Source organism: Dasypus novemcinctus, chromosome 2 (assembly GCF_030445035.2).
Source record: "Dasypus novemcinctus isolate mDasNov1 chromosome 2, mDasNov1.1.hap2, whole genome shotgun sequence".
NCBI lineage: Eukaryota > Metazoa > Chordata > Mammalia > Cingulata > Dasypodidae > Dasypus > Dasypus novemcinctus.
In genome coordinates, this window is record NC_080674.1 from 45,421,422 (window position 1) to 45,448,732 (window position 27,311).

The window sequence follows — 27,311 nt, forward strand, 5'->3', positions numbered from 1 at the left end:
GAAAGGGGCGAGCCCCGACGTCAGGCCGCGACCCGAAAGTTTCCTGGAGACTGGAAATTATGCGAGGGAAGGGGGAGTCCGAAAGAAGCAAAACAACCCGGACCGACCTCGGCCGACCCCGGCTCGCCCTCCTCGCGAGCAGGCGTCTCCGCCCACCAACCTGGCCAGTCCCGCCTCCATCCTGCAACTTGGATCCGGGATCAGGTGACTGACGGCCGGCGTGGTCACGTGAGTGGGCCGCGCCCGCCTGTTGTGGCCATGGCGGCCGCACGTTCCACTGTAATTAGTCGAGTGGAGGAGCTCGGCGATCTGGCTCAGGCCCACATACAGCAGCTTAGCGAAGCCGCCGGCGAAGATGGTGAGAGAGCCGAGGGGTGGGCAGCGGGCGGGGCGGACGGCGGGTTCAGAGCTGGCACTGGAAGGCCGTGGGCGCGGGAGATTGGCCTGCTGTGCTGGGCTGGGGGTGGTCCCAGGCAGGAGCTGCCCGAGGTCTTGCGCTCCCGACGTCCGCTGCGCGGGGCATTGCCCACCCCCAAGAACTCGGATTCCCTGAAGGCAAAGCATTTGTGTAGAAAATTGCACTTTTTCGTAACCTATTAAAGGCGCTCAAATCTCGGTCGGATCTGTGCTGCTCCGCTTTAATCGTCTTGGTAGGGACTGGATAAAAGTACACATGACAATTTAAGGGAGTGGTTAAAACTGAATGATAGTACGCAAGTAATGGTGGTTTTGCACCATTTACTTTTTCATGGTTACATTGTAAATTTCCATTTTATATTTTATATTCTAAGCTCAACTGAACGGAATTCTAGGAAGAGCTTTTACATTGTAAAATTTAGATGATTATTCTATATACATCATGTCTTAATTCTCACAAAGAATTCCACATCGTTTGGAAAACTGGCTTAAGGAAATTGGCTTAAAGAATTCCCTCGATCCTCTAATTTCAAGTCCATTTCTCATTATTTTTCAACTGCCTACGGGTTCTGCATTATTTTGATTTGAATTTTGAGCCTTTACTACAGAAAGGTTTTTTAGTTCTTGTGGGACGACCCATTGTCATTGGACTTACAGGAAAATAGTTGTGGGACTTTTTCACAGGCGACTGAATTTGCTGACTTTATTGAAGAAGGACTATGATTTAATGTTCTATGTGAAGATTCTTTGGGGGATTACCTTTTCTTATGATTGAGTTCTCCAAAGACCCATAGACCACCCTGAAGCCGACTTTTTTTTTTTTCTTTTTTGGTTTGTGGTAAATAAATCATTGACAAGGATATAACACAAAGCATTCTTAGATGGAATAATGCCTGGCCGTGTCCGACCTAATTTGAAGACTAAAAAAGGAACTGTCAGTCTCTATAGCCTAAAATAAATATATCGTTTTTATGTTAAAGGACAAATTTTGAATCTGTATTATTTTTGTGATGTGGGAAAAGGATGCCAAGATCAATTCAAATAAATGCAAAAATGTTTTCATTAAACTTTATAAAATAAGAGAATCTGGTTAGTAATTAATACATTTGAATTGATATCAGTGATAATCAGTAGCTCATCATTTGAGTTGTACAATCAATTTGTTTATTATGTGAAATTATGCCATGAGAGGAATTTTTTTTCTGAGAGCTTATGTAAGGACCACTTTCTGATACTTATTTGAGTCTTAGTCTTATTACTTTTATTGACTAATTCTATTAAAAATATTACATCATTACTTGTTTTTCTAATTGTGATCTCTGTTATCCACCCCACAGTAATTATGTTAATTGAATTCATGTGAGATACCCCCAGCAATTGTTCAGTAAGTTCAGTACAAGTCTTTACATTTAAAATTATCCTATAAATTAAGATGAAAGTATCATCAGTACAGTCTCTGAAGAAGCACAGAGGAGTGCCATGTTCCATACAGTTTCAGTTCACAGTAGAATCTTTATATTTATGGGTGATACTTCTTGGCTGGGAAAGGTTGGGAAGACAGTGCTAAAGACGCAGTAGCTTTCAGTTCCGGTGAATAGTAGATCTTGTAGCTGTCAGATTCAGGTCTAGATAGGAATTAGACCTCATCTGGGAGAATTTAAGGTCATCCTGTGATTGCCAAACTGAACAGCTTATATGTCTGTTACTGCTGTGACTGGATCAGATGGGCCTGCACCAGGTACTGCATTATCCATTGGCTAGTGATGAGGAAAACATATATATTTCAGGAGTGGAATACAGAGGGCCAAAATTAGGGAGATTGTATCATGAGAGTGAACATATCTAAGTTTGAGTAAGAGATGATGCAGAAGGGTGGATAGTGTATTGGTGTGCACATCTCTTGGGTTAAAGAGGAAAAAAACTACAAAACAGGATAAAAATATAGAAGTAACAGCAAATATGAAATTAGAGAAATGGAAAAAGTTAGGAGACAATGAAGAGGGAGGGAGGGAGAACTGTGATTATGGGGCATATCAAGTATTTAGTTCTATTTCTTCCAGGTTTTGAAGAATAAAATACCTATCTGTATCTCATAATTGTAACAGTTATAAAGTTATAATCACAAATATGACACAGTTATAATGGTTCAGAATGGCTGACATTTTATGAAACACAATTTGTTCAATCTTGTTATTTTAGAAGATATTTCACATTTATGAAATTATAAATTCTTAGTGGAAGCTCTTTCTCTATATTTCTGTATATTATTTGTACTATTCCAGTAGAGGTTTTAATATTATTTTAAACATTTTCAGTGGGTCAGCATGTCTTAGTTTGCTGCTATGACAAATACCACACAGTGATTTGGCTTAAACAAGCATTTGTAGTTTCATGATTTTAATGCCTAGAAGTCAAAATCAAGATAGCAAGTCCTTCCTTCCGCCCAGCATCAGTAGCATTCTGATGACAGTCTTCTGTTACATAGCAATGTTCTCCAGTTGCTTTCTCTATGGCTTCTCCAGTAATATAGATTAAGACCCACCCTTATTCAAAATGGCCATACCTTAACTAATAATATCTTCCAAATAATATTTATAAATGGGCTCACACCTACAGGAACACAGACTAAGAATAAGAATATATCTTATGTTGGGGTACGTCTTTCATTCTACCACATGCCATAAAAGGAGTATTATGAAAATGCACAGTACATTAAAGAAATGACAAAAGTAAGCCTAGAAAATTTTCAGTCTTCTGCTTTCCATAAAATATTTCCATGACAAATTTATATATTAGGATTATGCATTATATGCTTCATGTTTTACATAAGATATTATTACTGCCATGCTGATTCTCTAATGCCATAACATAAAATGATTTAAATCATTTACAGAACGTAACGATAAATAACTCTTTTTGGTTTAAGTGTCTGAACCTATGTGAAATAATTGTCATGGTTTTCTTACAGATCATTTTTTAATTCGGGCCTCTGCAGCTTTAGAAAAATTGAAACTCCTTTGTGGAGAAGACAAAGAATGTTCAAACCCATCAAATCTTCTAGAACTTTACACACAGGTACTGAAATAAATGCAGTCTGAGTATTTTATAGGATTGGACTGCTAAATTAGGTAGTTGACTTCAAGCTTGAAGTATATTGGAATCATTTTATCTTCTATTTAAAGTATTTAATTTTGTTAAACCTATATGTACAATGAATATAGACTTGAAACTTTTTTGAGTATGAAAAGAAATAAGATTTATCAGCTATGTTGATAAGAAAAGTCAGGAAAAAACTTGCTGATGAAAAAATTAGTTCCCTTTTTAGATAATTAAACGAAACACTAATATGTATAATTTTCAAGCTCTTAAAGATTATTCTGGGCAATTGGGGGATTCTCTCAGTGTCCTGACTATTTTTTTTTCCCCTGAAATTCACCTGGATTCTCAATATAACTACGCCTGCTAGGATCATGTAGGACCCTAAGATTTTGTTGTTCCTCTTTTTTTTTCTTTTCCTTTCTCTCAAATGCAGACCTCCATGTAACAAAACCAGTTTTGAAATTCTCTAATTCTACTGAGGCAAGCTGACATAAAGAAATGAAATTTCATTGAAGTAACATTATTTTTTTTTCCTCTCCCCTTTCCCTCTGTTGTCTGCTCTCTCTGTCTGTTCACTGTGTGTGTTCTTCTGTGTCTGCTTGCGTTCTTGTCATGTGGCACTGGAAACTGTGTCACTTGTTGTGTCATCTTGCAGCGTCAGCTCTTGGTGCGTGCGGTACCACTCCTGGGCAGGCTGCGCTTCTTTTTCGTGCGGGGCAGCTCTCCTTGCAGGGTGCACTTCTTGCGCATGAGGCACCCCTACACAGGGGACACCCTTGCATGGCATGGCACTCCTTGCACGCGGCAGCACTGCACATGGCCCAGCTCACCACACGGGCCAGAAGGCCCGGGGTATTGAACCCTGGACCTCCCATATGGTAGGCAGATGCTCTTATCAGTTGAGCCACAACCGCTTCCCTGAAGTAACATTAGTGTATAACATTTTATAGTTGACAGATTGCTTTCACCCATCCTTACTTGATCACTGAGAGAATAAGATGAAGTAGTTACAGAACGTTGAATAAACTTAAGTTGTTAAGCCTCCAAGGTACATATTTAAGAGTGTATAGCCAACATTTACACTAGTTATGTGCCTGGCATTGTGATTTCTGTTAGGAGGTACATAAAAATGGTTTCTGGCTTCAAATGTCATAGCCTATAGCAACAATACTTTCATACCCCTCAAAAATCTTTATAATTTAACTTTTCCTGGCTTCCTTTCCTTTTAGAAGGCTCCCTGCTTATCTGCATTAAATGAATGGCATCCTGTTTCTTTCACATGGGAGTGTTCTAAGCATTTTAACTTATTTTCAAGAATAAGGCAACAGATCTGGAGATACAGATTCAAGTTTCTCTCATTCCCTTGGACCCTATCTGTGGTTCTGAATCAGTAGATCATCTTCCATAGGATGAAGATTTCACCCTTCCAGCTTAGACCTTCCACATGATAACACTTATTACTTAAGTAGCACTAACTCTGTGCTGGGTAATGTTATAAGTGCTGTACATTATAGTAATTCATTTTTTTCCCCCCTCACAGCAAGGGACTTTGAAAGTCTTTTAGTTCAATTTTTTCATTCTAACAATGAAAAAAACTGAGGCTCAAAAGATGAAAGTGACTTGTCCTTGGTTAGGTGATTAATGGCAAACTGATTCTAGAACCCAATGTCCTTCCTCTTAGTCTAGTAGATTAAAAGAAAAAAAGTGTTGGATAGTTTTAAGGTGCTTAAAAGGAGCAGCTCCTCTTGTATTTTAGAAATGCTGAGAACTTAATATATGAACTGAATAATATAGGTGGTATGCTGCCACTACTGGGTTTTGGGAAACCCCTAAATGCTGACTCTGCTTTGGAAAAACAAGATTCAGTATACAGAACTCGAGGTCATGACCTCAACTTGATACAGCAGGCATATAAAATAAAAAATATATATAGCAAAGAATATAATAAATATACTTTTTGTAATTATATTTTATATCCTTAATTTATGTTAAAACACATCTCTTATTTTTTTGAAGGAAGTGGAATTTTCAGTAATTCAGAATTAATAAAATACCTATGAAGTTTTCTGTAGTCTCTTTAAATTATGCTTGTCAACTAGACATTTTGCCTACTTTTCAAATTTAAATGCTATGGTAGAAGCACCCATATATGAAAGGTTCAACTGTAAGAGTTAACTCTTTCTAGTTTAAATCATTTATAGATATTTTTTTCTCTGTTTCTTCAGGCTATTTTGGACATGACATATTTTGAGGAGAACAAACTAGTAGATGAAGATTTTCCTGAAGACTCTTCACAAAAAGTAAAAGAGCTGATTAATTTTCTTTCAGAACCAGAAACTTTAGTTAAAGAAAATATGAACCCTACAGTAAGTAGTGGAATGCTGCTGTTCATGCTGTTCTTCTCTTTATTGTATGTAGTTTTTCTTGATTGTGTCTTTGTCCCTGTTTTGAATTAAGGTTGAAGGAGGAAGATATGAGAGTCTAACACTTAAAAGTAAAATAGCATATTTTACCAAATATATTTCACAGTATTTTCATGATGTAATTGTATTCCTAATCATTTTCTCAATACAGATTTGCTGTTTTTGCGCCCTGTAATGTTACTGATACTATATTTTCATGAAGTTAACTAGAATCCTAATTACCATGTCTTTTGTCCTTTTTAGAGTTCATCCTCCTGGACATTTGTTACCTTGTTACCTTTTTACCACTAATCACCACATCTATCTGGGGCCTTGGATTTTCCTCCTCCTTCATCTCTGAGAAATGCTGCTCTTGCTCTTTCTCTAACAACTTTCCTTTCACCCATTCTGGAAGCGGGCAGTCTGAGAGGTTTTCTCTTCAATTCTCTAATAGTCACTATCCCTTCTGTCTTTGCTTGACAATCTTTTCATATGATTTTTTACTGTTATCTCTAGGTAACTCCAAACTGCATATCTAGCCTTGGCTATTCTTACAAGCAAATTATTGTAAACCTTTAACTGCCTGCTGGCTACCTACCTAGATATTTTCATTGCTTTAAATATTTATTAGGGAAGGCTAACTAAAAACAAATGATCCCAGAATTTAAATGATACAACACAGTAAGAGTTTCCTTTTTGCTCACAACGTACTCCAGTGCAATTTAGGGAATAAAGGGTGGGCAGGGGTCTGCCCCATGCAGTTATTCAGCAACTGAGGTTCCCTCCGTCTTATGGTGTCATCATTATATCCATCCTTGGCATTCTTTTCAGCTAATGGAGAGAATATGTAGAAAATTGTGTGAGAAGTTTTAAGGACCCTGTATTGAGAAGTGTCCAAGACCACCCTCGGGTTTGGTAATGTGCTAGAAGGACTTCTACAACTAAGCATATAGTTGTGCTCATGCCTGTGATTTAATATAATGAAAGATGCCAAGCTCAGTCAGCAAAGGGAAAAGGCAGGTGGGGCAAAGTGCAGGGGAAACCAGGTGCAGCTTCCAGGAGTCCTCTCCAGTGGAGTCACACAGGACATACTTTATTTCCCCAGCAACAAATTGTGACAAGTATGAAATGTTTCCAACCAGAGAAGCTCATTAGAGACTCAATTCCCAGGATTTTTGTTGGGGGTTGGTCACATACACATCCCTGATTGGTACATACCCAAATTCCAGACTTCCAGAAGGAAAGCAGTTTGTTCAGCATAAACCATATTGTTTGTAAAAATAGTTTAGGCACGGTTAGCCACTCTTACCAGTTAATGCTGAGAACCTCCTGAAATCTAAATTCCCAGACACTAGCCAAGAGCCAGGTTTGCTCTATTAACTTTTGTGATCAGGGCTAGTCCTGGAATTTGTGCCCATCACTTCTGTCTACATTCTGCTGGCCAGAAATGAGTCATGGCCACATTTAACTGCAAGAGAGGCTAGCAGCTACAGTCAACCTGTATGCCCAGAAGGAAAAGCAAACAGTATTTTGTGATATATCAGTCTTTGCTTCACAAATTCTAAACACCTAAACTTGTACTCTTCCTGTACTTTCTACTGAAACAGCTCAATTTATCTGATTTTATTTCTTTTGAGAGCATTGTTCTTTTAGTTTCCCATGCGAAAAACTCCAGGATAATTACTTTTCAGACCTAAAACCTATCAGCTGCAGAGTCCTGTAGATTTTACTTACATGTGTAGAATCATTTACTTTCTGTTCCGACAATCACCACATCAATTGCAGGCATTAATGCTTCACAAAAAACTATTGCAGTAAATCCCTGATTGGTATCATAAATGTATTACTTCTTGTCAGTCCTGTACGCTATTGCTAGAACAGTTTGTCTTTAAGACCAATGTTATTATTTTTAAAATCTTGTCTATTTCCTAATATAGAGTAAATTATAATAATATTTGGAATCCTTATCCTGGTACCATCCTATCTCCCATTACTTCTTTACTTACTAATGGGTTTTGTTTTCTCCACTTTTGTAATTGAAGCAATTCCTAAGCTCATTGATTGCTCTGCTTAAGCGCCCGAAGTACAATGCAGGCAGTGTTGCTAACAGGTATGCTCTGTAAGGATAGGTAAGGGTGCTGGATTTCTTACTCTCCTAAGCTGGACTGGACAGGATTAGGGGGCTATCTCCATTTGTTAATACTTAGAAATATCTCATCAAAGTAGTCTTTCTGGGCTCTAAAGGGTACCTCCCAAACCCCACTACATCAAAATAAACACAATCAAGAAGCAACCTAAAAAAGTTCCTTTAATTTTTATTGCAAAATATCCTATCATTAAAGAAGAAAGTTAAACAATGTGAATCAAGAACTTTGAAAATATGCAAAGCGTTTATTGTAGCAAATGCCCTTATAAGAGTTATCCTAAGAAAATAGTTTAAGTGATGGCAAAAATGTATGCACAAGGATGTTAATAGCAGTATTTTTTATAATGCTGAATGATTAGAAATTATCTATGAGTCCAAAAGCACAGGGAATTTATCATTATATTATCCTACATCTATATTAGGGTTCTCTAGGGAAACAGAACCAAAATATATATGTAAATATTAGAAGATTTTTAATGGGAATTAACTCACTCAACTTTAGAGATGGGCAAGTCCAAATTCAATAGGGCAGGCCACAAGATGGAAACTCTGATGAAGGTTTCCAGTGAATTCTCCAGGAGAAGCTGACTGGCTGAAGTAGAGATGAAAATTCTCTCATCTACCTGCTAAAATCCTCACTTCTCCTTTTAAGGTCTTCAGCTGATTGCATGAGTTGATTGTATATGTAATCAATCAGTTCATAGAAGCACTCAATTAACTGATTAAAGTCCATGAAATAGTCCCACAGTAATAATAAAATGTCATCATTTCCTTTTCCCAAAATGCACAGTTACTGTGGTAAAAGGCTGTAGGTTTCTAGGAGTAGGCTGGCAGGAAGATTAACAGTAAAAATTTTGGGTGGAATAGCAGGGTCCTTCCTTAAGGGGACCTGGCCTTCCATTCATTCAAGGACCTCTGGGTCTGTAAACTGTCTCAAGTTTGGGGATTGATTAAGGCGCCATGACTGTTTCTGTAACCCTTATTCAAGTTAGACTCTTGTTTACTTGACCTAGAACGCTTGTGCTTATATAGAATGATAATTTAGTAGACTGCCCATTTATCACTTCTAGGTACCCCATGTTCTAGTAGCCAATACCATAGGTTTGTAAAGGGCAGAGTATTTTGAATATTGCTTCCAGTCTGCTGTCCATTTTGGCACCCACACCCACTTTGTCTTTGTTAAGCGTTGCTACTTGGCTCTGCCAACCTGGTATCCAGTCATTCCCATTGTGTTTAAGGAACCAACTTCAATAACAGCCGTTCCCACAGTCATATCTGACCTACAGAGAAGAGCAACCACAGAGCTCATCAGGGATGATGGAGTTAGTGTCACAAATTTATTCCTTACATTCCTGAAGAAAGGGGTGTCATCTGTATGTTCCTGGTACAGGTGAACAGGTCTTACATGATAAATCCATGCTTACATTCCAATCCCTCTAAGCCTTTGGATCCCCCCCATTTACATTTTAACAGGGTAATTCTGGCATTTTCATTTCAGGCAGTATAGGCTACCTTTTGGTCCATGCCCCAGCCAACCATCTGAATAAACTTAGAGCGAGTTTCAACCATGAATTAAGAATCTCTGCTTAGTGAGCCTGTATCAGTGAAGTCTGCCTGATCCAACCCTATATTCCTTCCAGTGTTATCCCATACCCTTAATATCCATTCGCATACTTATTCCTCTGATTTCTATCTATATGAATTGGAAAAATCTTCCAATTCTTACAGAGTATAGCATACCTCTTTAAGGATCACACTTTGTACTTCACCTTTTGGGGCCTGTTAGGACTTCAGTCCAGTTATTGGTCTAGAAGAAAAGAATGCTGGTAGGGGATTCATAAGAATTAGAATCCTGTATTTGTGTAAATATTATGAGGTTTCTAAAATAGGAATTGGCTTACATGACTCTGGAGATGGGCATGTCCAAATTCTGTGGGGCAGGCTGCAAGCTCGTAACTCTATTGAAGGTTTTCAGTGAATTTCCCAGGAGAACCTGACTGAAGTAGAGATGAAAATTCTTCTTTCTGACTGCTGAAATCATCACTTCTTTTAAGGCCTTCAGCTGATTGTCTACAAAAAAAAAGAGATGTCTTATCCAATCTCAGTTGATTATAGATATAATCAGCCATAGATGGAGTCACCTTACTGATGATTTTAAATCCATGTCCTATCCTCATATTAACAATCAGGCCAATAATCTGGCCAAGTTGACACATGAACTTAACCATCACAATGACTATAAGGTGAAATTATGTGAAACCATTAAAAATGTTTAGAATAATGTTTCTTAACTTTGGAAACTTTCATATATTGCTAACTGAAAAACCAGGCTATAAAGCTATATGTAGAGTATAAGGCTACCTGTCTATAAAAAATAAAGTCATTTGACTTTATTATAAAAGTAAAAACACAAGCTACAAAATGGGGGAAAATATTTGGAAACCACATGTTCTGTAAAGATTTATCCAAACTAAATAAAGAAATCCTACAACTCCACACACACACACATACATACACACATACACACAAAACCGAGACAGCCCAGTTTAAAAATGGATAAAAGGCTTGAGCAGACATTTCTCCAAAGAAGATAATACAAAATGGATAATTAAGCACAGGAGAAGGTAAAAATGCTCACCATCTTTAGCCATTAGCTAAAAGCAAATTAGAACCTCATTAAGATACCATTTCACACCCACTAGAATGACTACTATTTAAAAAATGGAAAACTACAAATATTAGAGATAATGTAGAGAAGTAGGAACACTCATTCATCGTTCATAGGAATGTAGAATGGTGCCATCTCTGTGCAAAACAGTTACATTGGTTCTCAGAAATTTAAGTATTCTAGCAATGGAAGAACTGTTACCATTGATATGGAGGCAGTGGCCACTGTAGATTCTGAAGGGAGGGAGAGAGAAAAACAGGTGTAACATTTTCAGGACAATAGAATTGTCCTGAATGACATTGTAATGACAGATACAAGCCATATCTTGTCATAACTTACAAAATTGTGCGGGAGAGAGTTTAAACTATAATTTAAACTATCATCCACACAGAGTGGTAATGTTCCAGTGTGTATTCATCATTTGTAACATATGCACCACAGTAATGAAGGATGTTACTAATGTGGGAGAGTGTGAGAGGGATAGGGAGTGGGGCATATGGGAACCTTCTGCATGTTTTATGTAACATTTGTGTAATATGAGTATCTTCAAAAGTAAAAATTTTAAAAAGTATTAAAAAAAAAAAAAGTATTTAGTTACCATATGACCCAGCAAGCACACTTTTAGATATATACCCAAAAGAACTGAAAATAAGGACTTGAACAGATTTTTGCACACTGATGGTCATAGCGTCATTATTCACAATTGCCAAAAGATGGAAGTAACCTAAGTGTTCATCAGCACATAAATGGATAAACAAATGAAGTATGTAGTATATATATACAATGAGATATTCAGTCATCAAAAGGAGTGAAGGTCTGATACATGCACCCTTGAAGACATCATGTTGAGTGAATAAACCAGACATGGAAGGCAACTATTGTATGATCTCACTGATATTAAATAATTAGAATAAGCAAATTCCTAAACTCACAAGGTAAATTACAGGTTCCAGGAGTCGGATCAGGGTAGTGGATGAGGAGTTAATGTTTAATTGGTACTGAGTTCCTCATTGTTTTGGTGATGCATGGTGGTGATGGTAACACAGCATTGTGAATGTAATTAACACCACTGAATTATATATTTGAATACATTTAAAAGGTGAAATTTTAGGCTATATACATAGATTACATAGATTTTAAAAATCAGTAATGTACAACACAGTGAATCCTAATGTAAACTATGGGCTCTAATTACTAGCATAATAATACTTTTTCATTAGTTTTAACAAAAATACCACACTAATTTAATGCACACTGTTAATAGGGAAAGCTGCATATGTAAGGGAAAATGAAAACTGTATTTTCTGCATGATATTTCTGTAAATCTACAATTTCTCTAAAAATTTTTTTTAAAGTGATGTGTGTGAGATATTGGACAATTTATTAACCAATTTTTGCCTTGAAATCACATATTAAGGAGTCATTTTACATCACGTTGTGAATACAGGTTGCCATTTTGTTTATTTTAAAGAACTAGAACCTGAGCTTCCTGAGAGCAAAGGCTTTCTTTGTTCGCTGCTAAATTTCCCAACCTCAGGATCACAATTTGCCACATATGCAACACTTAGTAAATATTTGTTGAATAAATGAATGAATGTTAAAAAAGAATTTATTATAATTCTTATGTAATACTTTTCATTATTTTATCCCAACAATACAAGAAATTGCTTCAAGTAACATATTTCTGAAAAGTTACCTTTCTGGTCAGATTATAAACTACTTATATTTTACATATATTAGGGAAATTTGCTTACTAAAATCTTTTAAAATTATTTTGTAAAAATTTCTCTTTGTAAATGGAAGTAGTTCTTACTTTAATTTTACATAGCAATAGATATCTGATTCAAACTAAGGTGTTTCAGTGAGTAACTATAGGAAAGGAATGTTTTGTAATAGAATGTTTTTAACTGCTTGATTTTTTAAAAATTTAACTTTGGTCTTTACAAATGTGAAGTTTCTCTTTTTAGCAATATCTCTGTTGTTTTTCAGTACTGCAGTTTGCTTGGGGACGAGCTACTGGAATGTCTCTCTTGGAGACGAGGAGCCCTACTTTATATGTATTGTCATTCTCTGAGCAAAAGGAGAGAGTGGCTCACAAGAAAATCAAGATTGCTTAAACAGGTAAAAAGAGATTCCTTATACATTTTTGATTATTGATAAGTTTCGTAAAGCTGTCGGTAGTGTAGAAATAAGAATAGTGAAATCAAAGGGTCTGGGTTTGAGTTCCATGTCTTCTGCTTACTAGCCTTGTAATTTTAAATGATTTCACATAATTTGGTATTGTTGAGAAGATTAAATAAGATAACATGTGAAAACCATTTGTAAACTAGAAATTTCTAGATGTTTTTAAGTTCTGGAGTTTTATTTTTTAAAATAAAAGGTAAACTATAATAATTTTTTTACCCAAAGAAAACAGCCTTGATTATGAGTCTCTCTCTGTCATCAAGTCATTCCTAAATAATCCACATGAATGACCCTGCTCCTTGAAAATCATGGCTCTCTTGTCTGTCTTGGCTCTTTTGATCCATGTCTTACATTGTATCCCTAAAGATTGTAACTGGAATTGAATTTACACATGGTTTAGATAGGCTTGGAAATGGGAGGTCATACTTTCAGATAAAAATGTTTGATCTGAATTGTTTTTAAATAATAATAAATCAGTACATACATATTTTTAATAAATTTTTGAGCACATCTTTATCATATTTATCATTTCTTCCTCTGATAACATTTTTGATTAGTATATTGTTGAGAGCTGTGTTTTTGATTAATGTTTTTTCCACACACTTTAATAACCTGGGCATTTGGGGGTGGGGCAGAATATTTATTTTAAAAAGTCTTCAAGGTGGAGGGTCTTTTTATCATTGAAGTGTAACAGCCATAAAATATGTCTATCTATCGGCCCATTTTCTATTGAGTAAAAGATGAGGGAAATCAACTTTGAAAGTTTCTATAGCTCTGCATATAAAATTTTCAATTCTTTGACTTTGATTTCATTTAGCACCTTGTTGATGGAATCACTTACTTGCTACAGATGCTAAATTATCGGTGTCCTATCCAGTTAAATGAAGGAGTTTCTTTCCAAGACGTAGAAACAGCTAAATTACTGAGTGAAGGTAATGTGCTCTCTTTGAAGTTTTCTAAGTATTTTCAAGAATTTAAAATTTTAGTAGGTTTGTTAGATTTCACTCTAAATAAAATTTAAGTTAGATTGTAAACAAAAATAAAAGTTCTTTTAAAAATTAAAAAATTAGAATCATTTTATATCGTTTAGAATAATATTGTTAATCTTTTCTAGTTAGTGATTTTGGGAGAATTTTGTATCTCATAACTTTTGCTTATTTTGCATCCTCACATAGCCCCTATTAGTCCTTTTTAACAGAATTAAATTTGACTATCTGTAACAGAAGCAGGGAATAGCTTTTAAACAGAGTAGATCCTTACATTCTTTCTCAGAAAAAGTCCAGAGGTGATATAATGACTCCAGAATATCCTATTTTTTTTTCCTCTACCAGCTTTAGAACTGGAAGTGCTCAGTTTCATAGGAAGACATTTTATACAGAATAGTGAAAATCATACTTTGCAGAGTTGTGCAACATGGGCATCCCTGTTTAGGAAGGCTTCCATTCTCAGTATCCCAAGATACTTCTGGAGCTCCTCCATCTCACCGATGTTTCAGGCTACAGGAATGGGGTTAAAGAGCAGCCTTCTTGGAATTTTCTTACAACACTTTGACCTACTTTTTCCTGCCTAGAATTTAATCAGTTGTCTTTACCTATCTACAAGGGAAACTGGGAAGTATAGTCTTTTACCTGATATATTGCCGTGCCTAATAAAATCAAGGCTGTTTACTAAGAAAGAAGGGAAGGATAAATATTGAGTGAGATCTATTAGTTTCTGTCACAAATATCAGTGGCATGTAAAAATTTTAGGAATTGGACGGAGAGCATCATTTGAATTTTAGACGGAGGTACATGAAGAGAGGGGAAACCGTTTACCACTGCCATCTGTATTAGGGTGTACAAAGTTGCTACGATAGTGGGTCATGGGAACCACAGGTTCAAAGCACAACAGAAACTTTTTCAACAAATGATTCTTTTATTGGACAGAGCAGAGAGTCCACAAAGGACAAATAATCTTGTCATTTCCACAGTACAAAGAGTCCAAAAGAGCAGTCTCGTGGGGTAGCCGAGAAATGTTCCAGGTCAGGGTGGATAGATGTCAGCTTTGCATGCCCCACTTTGCATCAAGAGAAGAGAGACCAACCTATACTGTTTACGTGTGGTTTGTATCCACCTTGGGGAGGGGCCCTCCCGCTGAGAATTCCTGTTCTGATAAGCATATGGGGATGCCAGTTCCCGGTTTCTGGGCTTAAGGTCTGGCTGGGTCTTTTCATTAGACTTCACATCTCCCACAGTTTATGGAAGCACACACAATAAAAAAGGAGATGGGGATAGTGGAAGGCTGGAGGCTGGCTGCTTAGTGTGTGTTTGTGACTTCCCCAGACAGAGGTGAGGGTGGGGGGCATGGGTGAGGCTGTTTCCCTGCTGTCTGTGATATCCCTAGCATTTAACATTGTCCAGGGAAACAAAGCTGACAGGATATCTCTATATATACACACATACAATGTAAATAAGAGATTTATTTTAGGGATTGGGTCATACAAATTTGGGAATTGGCAAGTCCAAATTCTGTAAGGCAGGCCAAAGCTGGGAGCTCCAATAATGAATTCCCCAGAAGAAACTGGCTGTCTGAAGTAGAGATGGAAATTCTTTTTTCTGACTACTGAAATCATCTGTTCTCCCTTTAATGGTTTCAATTGATAGGATGGCTACTTTTCCCAAAAGCAATGTCCTTTATTGGTTGTAAATGTAATCAGCCATAGATGCAGTCAACTGATTAATAATTTAAATCCATGAACTCGCCTCACAGTAACAATCAGACCAGCACTTGCTTGACCAAACAACTAGACACCATAATCTAGCCAAGTTGACACGTGAATTTAACCATCACACCATCTCTTATTACAAATGTAGGAACTAAGGTCCAGGTAAATCAGGTGACATGCTCAAGGCCATATAGCTGGCAAATGACCTAAGATCATATATGTAAACTTTTTGTTTTATACTTCATTTGAAATTTTGGTGGGAAAAAAATCAAATATGGGGAAGAAGAAGAAAACCTCTTCTAGAAAACCTTTCTAGAAAATTCTAGAAGTATAATTAAAATTAAAATATGTTTTTCTTTCTTTGTTAGCTGCCTCAGGCTTTTCCTTTCTATTTGGAAACACTGCATAGGAAAAACAGGGTGACTTACTGTTATTAACAGATGCCTAGCTAGGGATGTCCAAAAATTATTTTCAGTTAATTCAGAAAGACAGGCTTTCCTAAAAATTTGTGAATACAAAGTGCTCCCTCAGTGGGGATGACATTTTGGCAAACATGGAATGTTTTGATATATTTGTTCCAGATAATTAGTGAACTAATAAAAAGTGGCCTTTTTAATTCTTAGTGTACCCACATTGTCTGATTAAATTGAACTCTCAACATGGGACACTTTAAAAGTAAAGAGAGGGGTGGGCACTAAAGCCTATTTAGAACCAAAGAAAATGGTACAAGTCACTTATTTCCTTTATTCTCACATTTGTGGTCTTAAGATACTCTCATAACCTGGAATGTTTTCTTTCAGATGCATGGGCTATTGGCTGCTCCTCTTAGATTAGAATTTAATTGCACTAGCTAGACCCTATTTTCAATTACTTCTACAACAGGGGAATGAAAAAGATCAGATAGGATCACAAAGCATTTTCCAGGATAAAAGAAAACAGTAGTTTGCCACACTGTCTGTCTTTATGTGGTTTTGGCTTCTTATTCTTATCTAAAGAAGGTTGTTCCTCCCTGAATCATCTTTCCCATGATGCTTAGATTTGAAGCCAGGAATTACTCTTATGACCCTGTCAAAGAGGCTCTGTTATTTTTGGTTACTAATATAAAGCATGTTTCTGAATAATTCTTAATGTTTAGGAGGAAAAATTCAATATGATATATCAAATATTTTAGTGGTCAGATTTTGATAATTTACCTAATTTTAGATAAAACTCAAAACAGTGAATACTTAGTATGATTTTTATATCTTTTTCCAAGGTAAAATAATCATATTGTCCTTTGGACATTACCTGTATGTTGTTAAAGTTGCAGCTTTTAAACATTACCATTTAACCAGTAAACCTTTTTACCTCATCCCTAAGCATCTATGTATTGAGGACCAGAAAATTGTAATCTTTGGGCATGGCCTTATCAGAATGGAGTCAAATGGATTAAATAAAAATATTCTATCTTAGCATACACTTGGTTTAAATCTTTTTTATGCCCTGAGGAGCCCCTTTGCTGGCAGGCCTTCGGCTCATTGCTCATTTTAGAACCTGAATTTCAGATCCTCTAATGAAGCCGTTTTTGATCTGGCATCACTAATTGCCTGGGTAGCTTGTTAAAAATACCGATCTCTTTATACCCCCTGCAGATTCTGATTTAATATTTGGGGCCCAAGAATCTATTTGTAATAATCTCTCTAAATTGATATGATACAGCCAGATTTTCTTCATCAGTGCACTAGGGGATGCCTTTGTGGCCACTTTTTTCTGTGAAAATCATCTTTCTGCCCTACTCTCACTTCATGGGTTATTCTCCCTTTTCACCTCTACCTCTCCACCCCACCCACTATCAGTGAGGACCAGCACGGTGCAAAGTATTTTATTGAAAAATTAGGCTGAGCATTAACAGAAAAAGAAATATCAAGGAAGATCCGTAGCAGCAAACAGACTATTTCTGCAGAGTAATAGACTCCTTGGAGAAGTAGAGAGAGGAAAATGCCATTTACATCATTCATCTCTTTTCTTTGTTACTTTCTTTTCTTTTTTTAAACTATTTTATTTTGTTAACTCAATATTCCTTGAATAGTGAATGAGATGGTTATATATATATATATATATATATATGTATTTTTTTTTTAAGATTTATTTTTTATTTATTTCTCTCCTCTACCCGCCCCCCAGTTGTCTGCTCTCTGTGTCCATTCGCTGTGTGTTCTTCTGTGACAGCTTCTATCCTTATCAGTGGCACCTGGAATCTGTGTTTCTTTTTTTTTTTTGTCTTTATTTTTTTAATTTTTCATTAAAAAAATATTAGGTTCCCATATACCTCCCACCCCTTCACCCCACTCCTCCCCCCATAGCAACAACCTCCTCCATCATCATGAAATATTCACTGGATTTGGTGAATACATCTTAGAGCACCACTGCACCTCATGGTCAATGGTCCACATCATAGCCCACACTCTCCCACGTTCCATCAAGTGGGCCATGGGAGGACATACAATGTCCAGTAACTGTCCCTGCAGCATCACCCAGGACAAGTCCGAGTCCCAAAAATGCCTCCACATCTCATCTCTTCCTCCCATTCCCCACACCCAGCAGCCACCATGGCCACTTTCTCCACACCAATGCCACATTTTCTTCGATTACTAATCACAATAGTTCATGAATAGAATATCAGTAAGTCCACTCTCATCCATATTCTATTCCTGCATCCTGTGGACCTTGGAATGGTTGTGTCCACTCCACATCTATATCAAGAGGGGGCTTAGATTCCACATGGATGCTGGATGCAATCCTCCTGCTTTCACTTGTAGGCACTGTTGGCTCCACTGTGTTTCTTTTTGTTGTGTCATCTTGTTATGTCAGCTCTCCGTGTGTGCGGCACCATTCCTGGGCAGGCTGCACTTTCTTTCGGGCTGGGTGGCTCTCCTTACAGGGCACACTCTTTGAGCATGGGGCTCACCTACGCAGGGCACACCCCTGTGTGGCACGGCACTCCTTGTGCACATCAGCACTGCACATGGGCCAGCTCCATACGGGTCAGGGAGGCCCAGAGTTTGAACCTTGGACCTCCCATGTAGTAGGCGAACACCCTGTCCTTTGGGCCAAGTTCACTTCCCTTTCTTTGTTACTTTAAAGTAGTAGTTTTAAAAGGTTGTCTGTGGGCCAGCAGCATCAACATCACCCTAGGTCCTAGGAATTTATTAAAAATGCAAATTTATAGATTCCACCCCATAACTGAATCAGTAGCTCCTAGGGCCAAGGCCCAGCAAACAGCAGTTTAGTAAGCCCTCCAGCTGATTCTAATGCAGGCTAAACTGTGAGAACTGCTTTAGCTATAGCCATTCATTTTCCCCTACAAACACTTTCCCAAAGGACATCTGTGTCCCTTCTTGCTAATATAAAGAATAAAGCTAACCTAAACAAGTAGGACCTGAATTGAATCCTGAATCGCCCTTAGGCAAACATTTCTAACCCTTCCCAAGTGGCTTTACTTTGTGGAACATACTATAGCTCCTCCCAAGACTCTAGCCTGCTTAAAAGTTCAACTGTCCTTCCCTTTTTGCTTCTCTCTCCTTGTGCATCTGAGTAATAACTAATGTTTCAGCCATTTTTTGTCTTGTTTTTTTTCCTTCTCCAGCACATTCTGATATTTTTCTAGCTGATCTGTTTGCCATAGGATCTGTATACCTTACTGAGTATTGGTATCTTTTTCTGATATACAAGTTAATTATAAATAGGCAAAAAGGACCCACCTAATAGCCCTAAAGCTCTACTAAGCTTTCCAAGTTCAAGAAAGAATAATCAGTTGAATCTGACACTCAATGATAATAAAACGTAAGTACCCTAATCACACTAAGTCCTAAATAATTTTTAGACCCCTTTGAAAGTTTCATTGACAAAGTTAACTCCTATAGTATAATAGTACTAAAAAACACAGGCCTCAGAGTCCTTAGACCTTTCCTCTTCTTAGCCTGTGATGTTGGGCAAATTTTTTAATTTCACTGAGACTTTATGTCATCATCTGTAAAATGAGAATAGATACCTACCTTATAGGGCTTATGGAGGACTAAATAAGAGATTATATGTGTTAATAATACTACCTGGTACTAAGTAAAGAATCACTAATAATCATAGCTATTAGCATGTTATTAGTATAAATAACATAATACCAAGTCCAACATCATTTCCTTATATAATGTATGGAGGAAAGTCAGAAAATTAACCTGGGAGTTGCCTTGTTCTGGTAGCAGCCATGTAGTCTCTCTTAAGCTTTGACAAACATGAATTATACCAGTACATATGGTTGTTACTATGTGGTAAATTCTATGTTAAAATTTTGTACCACTAAGTTAAGATCAACTGAGTACTTAATGCCAAAGGCAGGTTTCTTTTCCCCAAATTAGCAATAATTTATACCCAGATCTTTTTGATTCTAGGTCTATTTGTCTTTCAACTAAATTAATATACTTTGTTGCCATAAATGTTTAATTATATAATATAATTCCTTCTGTGAAAACCACCCATAATAAGAATGCTTTGTGCTTGATGAAAATCCTGCAATATATTCTTTTTTCCTTAGAATATAAGGTATCTTGAATATAATTGACTGTCTTTGATAATTTAGAATTATAAGGCCTCTCATGGTCATAATTATGAACTCCTATAGGAATACAGGAGTTGTAGGATACTTGGCTATAGCTATCATTGATCTCAGAGCATACCACAGAATAAAAGTTGTGTACATGAGTGGGATTCGGGGAGTATATGAATTCTGTGAAATTGTGTGTAGAATTTGGGGTTTATGTTCTGGGAGAGGTTCCATAGAACAAATAAGATCCTCAAAGAGGTTCTAAAGAGGACCCCAAAAAAGGTTATGAACATACTGCCCTAGACAGTTCTTTAAAAAATTTCTCTGGGGCAAGTAAATGTGGCTCAAGCTGTTAAGCGCCTAACTCCCATGTAGGAGGTCCTGGGTTCTGTTCCCTGTGCTTCCTGAAAAAACAAAAACAAGTAACAAGCAAAACAAACAGAAAGACCAACCTGCGGGAAGCTGATGTGGCTCAGTGGGTGAGCGCTGGCTTCTAACATCAAGGTCTTCGGTTCAATCCCCAGCCCCCTGTACCTAAAAAAAAAAAAATTCTCTGACAATACTTTGTGTTTTGTGTTTGCAAAGATCCTCTTTCATTTATAGATAAAAAGACATAAATGTGTCAAATGAGGATTTTATTAGTGATATTTGGCTTTTCTATGAATTACTGCTATATGGGAAAGGAAAAATGTTTAGTGACATAAAAAGAATTGATTAGAATTTTAATAACTGGGGTTTCTTTTAAAACTTTTAAATTCTAATCTCTCAACCTAAATGACGTTCCCAGGAATATTTAGTGACATCCATTTGCTGGCTATGATGTACAGTGGAGAAATGTGTTACTGGGGATTGAAGCATTGTGCAGATCAGCAGCCAGAAAATCATGAAGTGGATACTGATACTTCTGGAGCAAGCAGCACTGCACATAAAGAACCCCTGGACTTCCGAGAAGTAGGAGAAAAAATCTTGAAAAAGTATGTATTTGTGTGTGAAGGACCCCTGAAAGAACAAGAATGGAATACAACAAATGCAAAACAAATTTTAAACTTCTTTCAGCATTGCCATAACTAGTTTAAGCTCATCTAGTCGTTTTCAAACAAACAAAAAATAAAAAGACCCATGAAATGGAAAAGTTCCCCAAAAAAAGACACTTTGACCCTGAATTTGAGAACGTTACACTACATAAAGATGTCCAGTGTGGTTACCCTTTTTTAAAAGAATCACTGTTTTTCTTTACATGTTCTTAACTTTATGAAGCAAAGATCCTTTAATTTTTAAAATGGCATATGTTATTCTAACTCATCCTGAACTACAAATATCCTATAAATAATAATAAGGAGGAACTCAATTTAAGTTTAAGAAGATTTTTTTCTGTTACTTGATTGAGATTCATTGTATTCTCCCTATATTGAAGTTTGCCATGCTTTAGAGATTAAAATTGTCACCTCATTGCTTTGAATATATGCTGTAGGTATAAAAAAAGGTAAGATGAAAATCATGGCTAATACTCAGATTCCATTTCTAAAATATGGTAAATAATGAAAAGATTCTGAAAAGAATCATTGTGTTTATTTTGCCACTAATTGCTAATTGCATATTAAAATTTTAATCTTTTAGGCATTTTTTTAAATTGTAAAAATAATTTTCCTATTTCATTTAAAAGAAAATGCATGATTTATTGAATGTTTAGTGAATATAAAACCAAGTTAGGTTAGTCCACCATGAGCTCATGTGGCACATCTTTTCATACCATGATGAAATTTTAGTATTTTTTTGCCTTTACTAGTAGGGGTGAATGATAAAGGCCAAAGAACTTAACTTGATATCTTGCTCACAGTCTTTCAGTCTACCTCAACTCCTGTTGTCATCTTGAAGGGATGATCTGTTACCTTCTCTGCAAAGTTCCTGAACTTTTGCACCAGTAATTTTCTCACATTCCAGCAATTTATTCCTATGGCCACATCTTGAATGTCACCATCCTGAGTTTCTATTTCTGAAATCTTAATTTTCAGTGTCTTGTTAACTGATGACAATTCTCATCTTTCCGGCTCTTTCACCTCCTTTTTAAAATAGATTTTTCTCTTTCCTTTATTTCCAGTCTACCATGGCTTTAGCTTCTCACAGCCTCCTTTTGTTGACTGTCTTGCTTTCTCCTAAACTATCAGCGCCTTTCAAGTTTTCTTCCTTCTGTACCCAGACTCAGCCTTCTGAGGCACTGTATGCACCACTCACTTGCCATGCCCTCAAATCTCTCTTTCCTTTGTCCTTCAGCCTAATCATTCTGCAAGCCCTTAATATTGAATTAATCCTACCATCCACATTTTTGGGGATACTGAGTTCTGCTTAAAATATATGCTGCCCTTCAGAGTGGAATCACAAGTATCTTAGCTTCAACTTTAGAGGAGCCCTCAATGTACTAGTATGGACTCTTTCCCTTTTCCCACTGTGGTTCATCCAAACCTCATCACTCACTTTTCTCAGGCCCTCTGTCCCTTCCCCCAGAGTTTGGTCCTTCCTCCTGTTGTAGAGAAAGTTGAGACTATGAGTTGGTCAAACTTCTATTTACCAGCTCTCTCTCTCTCTCTCTCTCTCTCTCTCTCTCTCTCTCTCTCTCTTTAAATGTAGAAAGAGTTAGCCTGCTTCCCTTTGAAAGCTGATCTCTGCCATGCTACAGATTTCATCTCTCCTGTCTTCCTCCTTTCCCCTGTGGCTTCAGTTTTTCTGCCTATACTTTAGGTATCACTCTTTCCTAGAGTTTATACTTTTTCCTTTTATTTCGCTCCCTCTTTCTTCCTCTAAATACCTTTCTTATGCAGTGTTATACCTAGCCACCTATAATATTAGACTGACTCCCAAACCTGTCAATTGAATCCCAGCTTCTCTCCTGATCTCTAAACCTTATTTCTAACTGCCTATGTCTTCATTTAGACAGGTATCCCATTGTAATTTTAAGTTCAGTGTGTCTTAACAGTTCATCATCTCTTCATATAAAATCTTTTCTGCTTCGTGTTTTCTCTTTTGAACCTTCCACAGAGCAGGGTAGGGCAGTGTTGTAATCTGGTACCTGCCTACCTTCTAGCATCATCACTGTAATCCATCTGTGTAATCTTATGTTCTAGTCCAGGGTTCCTCAAATATAAATATTCTCATAAACCTCTTGGGGCAAGAGGAAACTCTCCCTATCCCTGCTGCTGTCCCTTTGCTTGACCTTATACAGCTAAGATTTTTATTTAACTTAGCTTTATAGCAGGTCTTTTGTGCTTTCTAAATATAAAAATTTAAATCATTTTAATATAATTTTTAAAACCATAGACTACACTCTCCCCCAGGTGCTTTGGAGCATCACAGTTAATCTCAAGTCCTTCCAGTTTCTTCCCCAAATGTACATTGTGTTCTCATCCTTCTAGACCCTTGTAGACTTAATCACTTCTGCCTGGAATGCATTGTATTTCTTTGTGACCAAGTGAGTATATACTTACCCTTTAAGATTCTGCTCCCATGGTATTGGGTCTATAAGCCTTTTTTTCCACCATTTTCAGTCAAAATTAGATGATCCTTGGCTTTTGCTCCCTTAATCCTCTCCTCCCATGTTGTACTGGTTACATTGCTTTGCAGTCATTTTCCTTATTGGTTTGTGAACCCCATATTTTAAAAATTTATCTGTATTTTATCCTCAGAGCTTAAAATAGTGTATAATGCTCAGTAGATGCTTAGTAATGTTTTTTGAATTAATAGAAAACACGGTTTTGGGTGCCAAACTCTGCATAAAAGGGTTGCTGCCATTGGATTCCAAACTGCCATGCCCTCTATACCAGTGGTTGACAAGGCAAAGAGGGGTATAGGCAGTCCTCAGATGTGTAAAGTATTATTTGAATTTGAAGTCTGAGAAAACAATAAGACTTTCTTTTCTGAATTTGGGGACTTCCATTTTGCCTTCATGACCCTTGTGGATCAGTTGTGTCTCTCACTGGTTGGCACAATTAACGAGGGTATTACTGGGTGCTTTTTGTACAACTTTTTCATCCCACACACACCTGGAGAATAATTTATAGACCATTACAGTCTATAATGCTTTTTACTCTGGTGTATTTTGAAACAGTGAACTAACAACACATTTTTGTATGTGTTAAAAACCTGCTAAGTGAATATCATTTCATTTTGAATGGAGTAACCCAAGATAGCAAATACCCCACATGAGAAAAGTACTACAGTTCATTCTTTCAACAACTATTTGTCTACTGCTAGATTTTGTCCTAGGCACTAAAGATACAGCTTTGCAAAACAACCCTCTTTGGGAGCTTGTATTCTAGTGGAGGATGTTAGACAATAAGCATCTTAAGAAATAAATGTATTTAGTGTGTCAAGTGATGAATGCTCTGAAGAAGAATAAAGTAGGGTGAGGTGTTAGTGTGATGACAAGTTAAGGTGCTATTTTATTCAGAATTGTTGGGAAAGCACCCCTAAGCACCTCTCAACTGCTTTAACATTTGTGTCTTTAAATCCCACCACCTAGGTTAACTTCCATATTCAGGGCATTCACACATTTTTTTCTTTCCTTTGGAAGTTCTGACAATGAATTAAAGAATGAGTCACTTCTTAAAGACCTTCTCATTTTGATTACATTTGAAAGGTTTCTCTCCAGGGTGACTTTATTAATGGGTGAGCCATATGTAAAGGCCTTGTGTGTGTTACACTTTGGGGTTCTCTGTAGTTTTCATATTCTGATGGTCACTAAAACTTGAAACTTTGTTAAAGGACTTTTCACATTATGTGAATTTGTATGGTTCTTTCCCAGTATGAATTTTCTAATGTTAAAAAGGCTTTGAGACTTAAAGGCCTGTCCACTTTATTGCATTTATAGGGCTTCTGGGGCCTGAATTGCTTGAGGCTGATTAAGGTGTAGACCATGACTGAAAGCTTTTCCTTTTTCCTTTGCATACAGTACAATGAGGTGAGAGTCATGGCTAAAAGCCCACAATAAAATTACATTCCTGTCTTTACAACACTGCACATTCTCATTTTCATTACAGTGTGAACTGCATTGAAAGGCATTCCCAAATTCATTTTAATGGCATTTAAAAAGGCCATAGTCCCCTGACATGCTACTTTTGGATTGCTTGTCACTTTTTCCCTCCACTTTCTGGGGCTCCTTTCCAGGCTCTAATAAGAATACTCCTATCTGCCACAAAATCCAGGATTCTGTAGTTCTCAAGTATCACTTCTTTGTATTATTTTTAACATAATATGGGATAAAATATTATGGAAGTATTGCATTAAAATATATTTAATGTATGCAGACTTAAAATATGCATTATGTATTCATCCTGGTGTTCTTTACTGGTTTTTGGTTGTCTTCCTTCTAGTGAAAATTTCCAAGAAAAATGTTTTGGAGCACATAACTTTAAAAAAAAAATAAAACCATATTCCCATATTTCTTTGTTTTATGTTTTCCTTTTCAGCTGGGTTGTTGTGATAGAATAAAAATTTTTTATTATCTCAGTTGGTCTAACTTGTGAATATTATTTCATCTGGTCCTAATAACTTTTAGACAGTGTAGTATGGTGAAGAATGGTTAAGAATATGACTCTGGAGCCAGAGAGCTTGCCATTTCCTAGCTGTGTGACTCTGTAAGTTATGAAACTTTTCTGTACCTTGATATCGTGTTAGTTAATACAGGATTAATAGTACCTACCTCACAGGTTATCAATTAAATGAATTAATGTTCAAAAGTGTTTACTTAGTTTAAGTCCTAGCACATAGTAAGAGCTCGAAAGAATTAACTATTACTATTATTATTTACCTTAGTATCTACTTCTGTGTGTAGGCTTATCTCATTCAGCATGCTAATATAATGATCATCTGCCAAAACAACTCAGTTGACAAACTGTTGGTCTGTCTATTAAGCACTTATTCACTGTGCTTTCCTCAGTTCAAATGTTGTTTCCTGCCTGCCTTAGTTTGCTAAAGTCTGCCAAGGCAGTATACCAGAAATGTGTTGGCTTTTACAATGGGCATTTACTAACTTAGAAGCTTATGGTTCTGAGATGAGGAAAATGTATAAGTCAAGGCATCATGTGCTCTCTCCCTGAAGACTGGCTGCTGGTGATTCTGGACTCCTGTCACATGGCAAGGCCCAGTGGCAGCGTCTGTTGTCTCTCCCTTCTCTGGGTCATGTTGCTTTCAGCTTTTGGCTTCTTCCAGCTTTCTCTCTGCTCCTGTGGCTTCTCTGTACCTGTGGCTTTCTCTCTCTTCTGGGTTCCATTGATTTCAGCCTCCGGCTTCCAGGACTTTCTCTCTCACCTCCTGGGGTTTCTCTGTCTCTGCTGCTCTCTCTCTCCATATTCATACCTTTTATAAAGGACTCCAGTAAGAGGAGGACTAAGGCCCACCCCAGGGTCTACATGCCCTACTGAAGTAATCTAATCGAAAGGCCCTTATCAAAAGGGTCCCATTCACAATAGGTTCGCAGACACAGGAATGGATTAATTTAAGAACATAAATTTCTGGGGTCCACAAAAGCCTCAAACCTACCACACTTGCCATTTTTTATGGGATGCAAATTTAAGAGAGAAAATCATAGCATCTCACATATTTTTGGAGGAGGGCATGGCCAGAAGGAAACCTACAATTTTTCAAAAATTGTTCAGCCCCGTCCCCCAAATATATATATATACCCACTGTGTGCCAACTTCTACATTTATCAATCAGCTTGAAACTCTTGGCTTTTGGTTACCTTTTGGTCACATTCAACTAATGAGAGGTATTGTTGAAAGATTAGTCATTAGATATTATATATACCCTTATTTAAAAGTAGGTTATTCTAAACCATGGTACAGCCTCATAATTGTGTAATGTAGTTATAAAAAGAAATATCTTCCAAACCTTGTAATAGGCAATGGATTTAAAAAAAATTTATACCTAAAGTACAAGTAGCAAAAGCAAAATTAGATAAGTGGGATTTCATCAAATTTAAAACTTTAAGGTTTCAAAGTACATTAGATAGAAAGTAAAAAGACAACCTATTGAATGAGAGTAAATATTTGGAAACCATATATCTGATGAGGGAATATTATAAACCAACGTAGGGAAGTGGACTTGGCCCAGTGGATAGGGTG

At 36.9% G+C, this 27,311-nt stretch overlaps 1 protein-coding gene across 1 annotated transcript; it reads left to right on the top strand.

Annotated features, from left to right (window-relative positions):
- On the top strand, positions 1-25,627 carry RIMOC1 (RAB7A interacting MON1-CCZ1 complex subunit 1). The gene is made up of 6 exons (XM_004448215.4): positions 1-358; positions 3,386-3,492; positions 5,742-5,882; positions 12,722-12,853; positions 13,734-13,848; positions 20,984-25,627. Exons 1-6 carry the CDS (start codon positions 259-261, stop codon positions 21,265-21,267), a joined length of 879 nt encoding a protein of 292 aa, XP_004448272.1. The 5' UTR covers positions 1-258; the 3' UTR covers positions 21,268-25,627.
- The last annotated feature ends 1,684 nt before the right edge of the window (positions 25,628-27,311 follow it).

What these genes read in the sequence shown, in the direction of transcription:
- RIMOC1 (XM_004448215.4), top strand. Translation starts at nt 259, where the DNA reads ATGGCGGCCGCACGTTCCACTGTAATTAGTCGAGTGGAGGAGCTCGGC. An exon ending in CGAAGCCGCCGGCGAAGATG is followed by an intron (nt 359 to 3,385) that starts GTGAGAGAGCCG and finishes GTTTTCTTACAG; the next exon opens with ATCATTTTTTAATTCGGGCC. An exon ending in AGCTAAATTACTGAGTGAAG is followed by an intron (nt 13,849 to 20,983) that starts GTAATGTGCTCT and finishes TGACGTTCCCAG; the next exon opens with GAATATTTAGTGACATCCAT.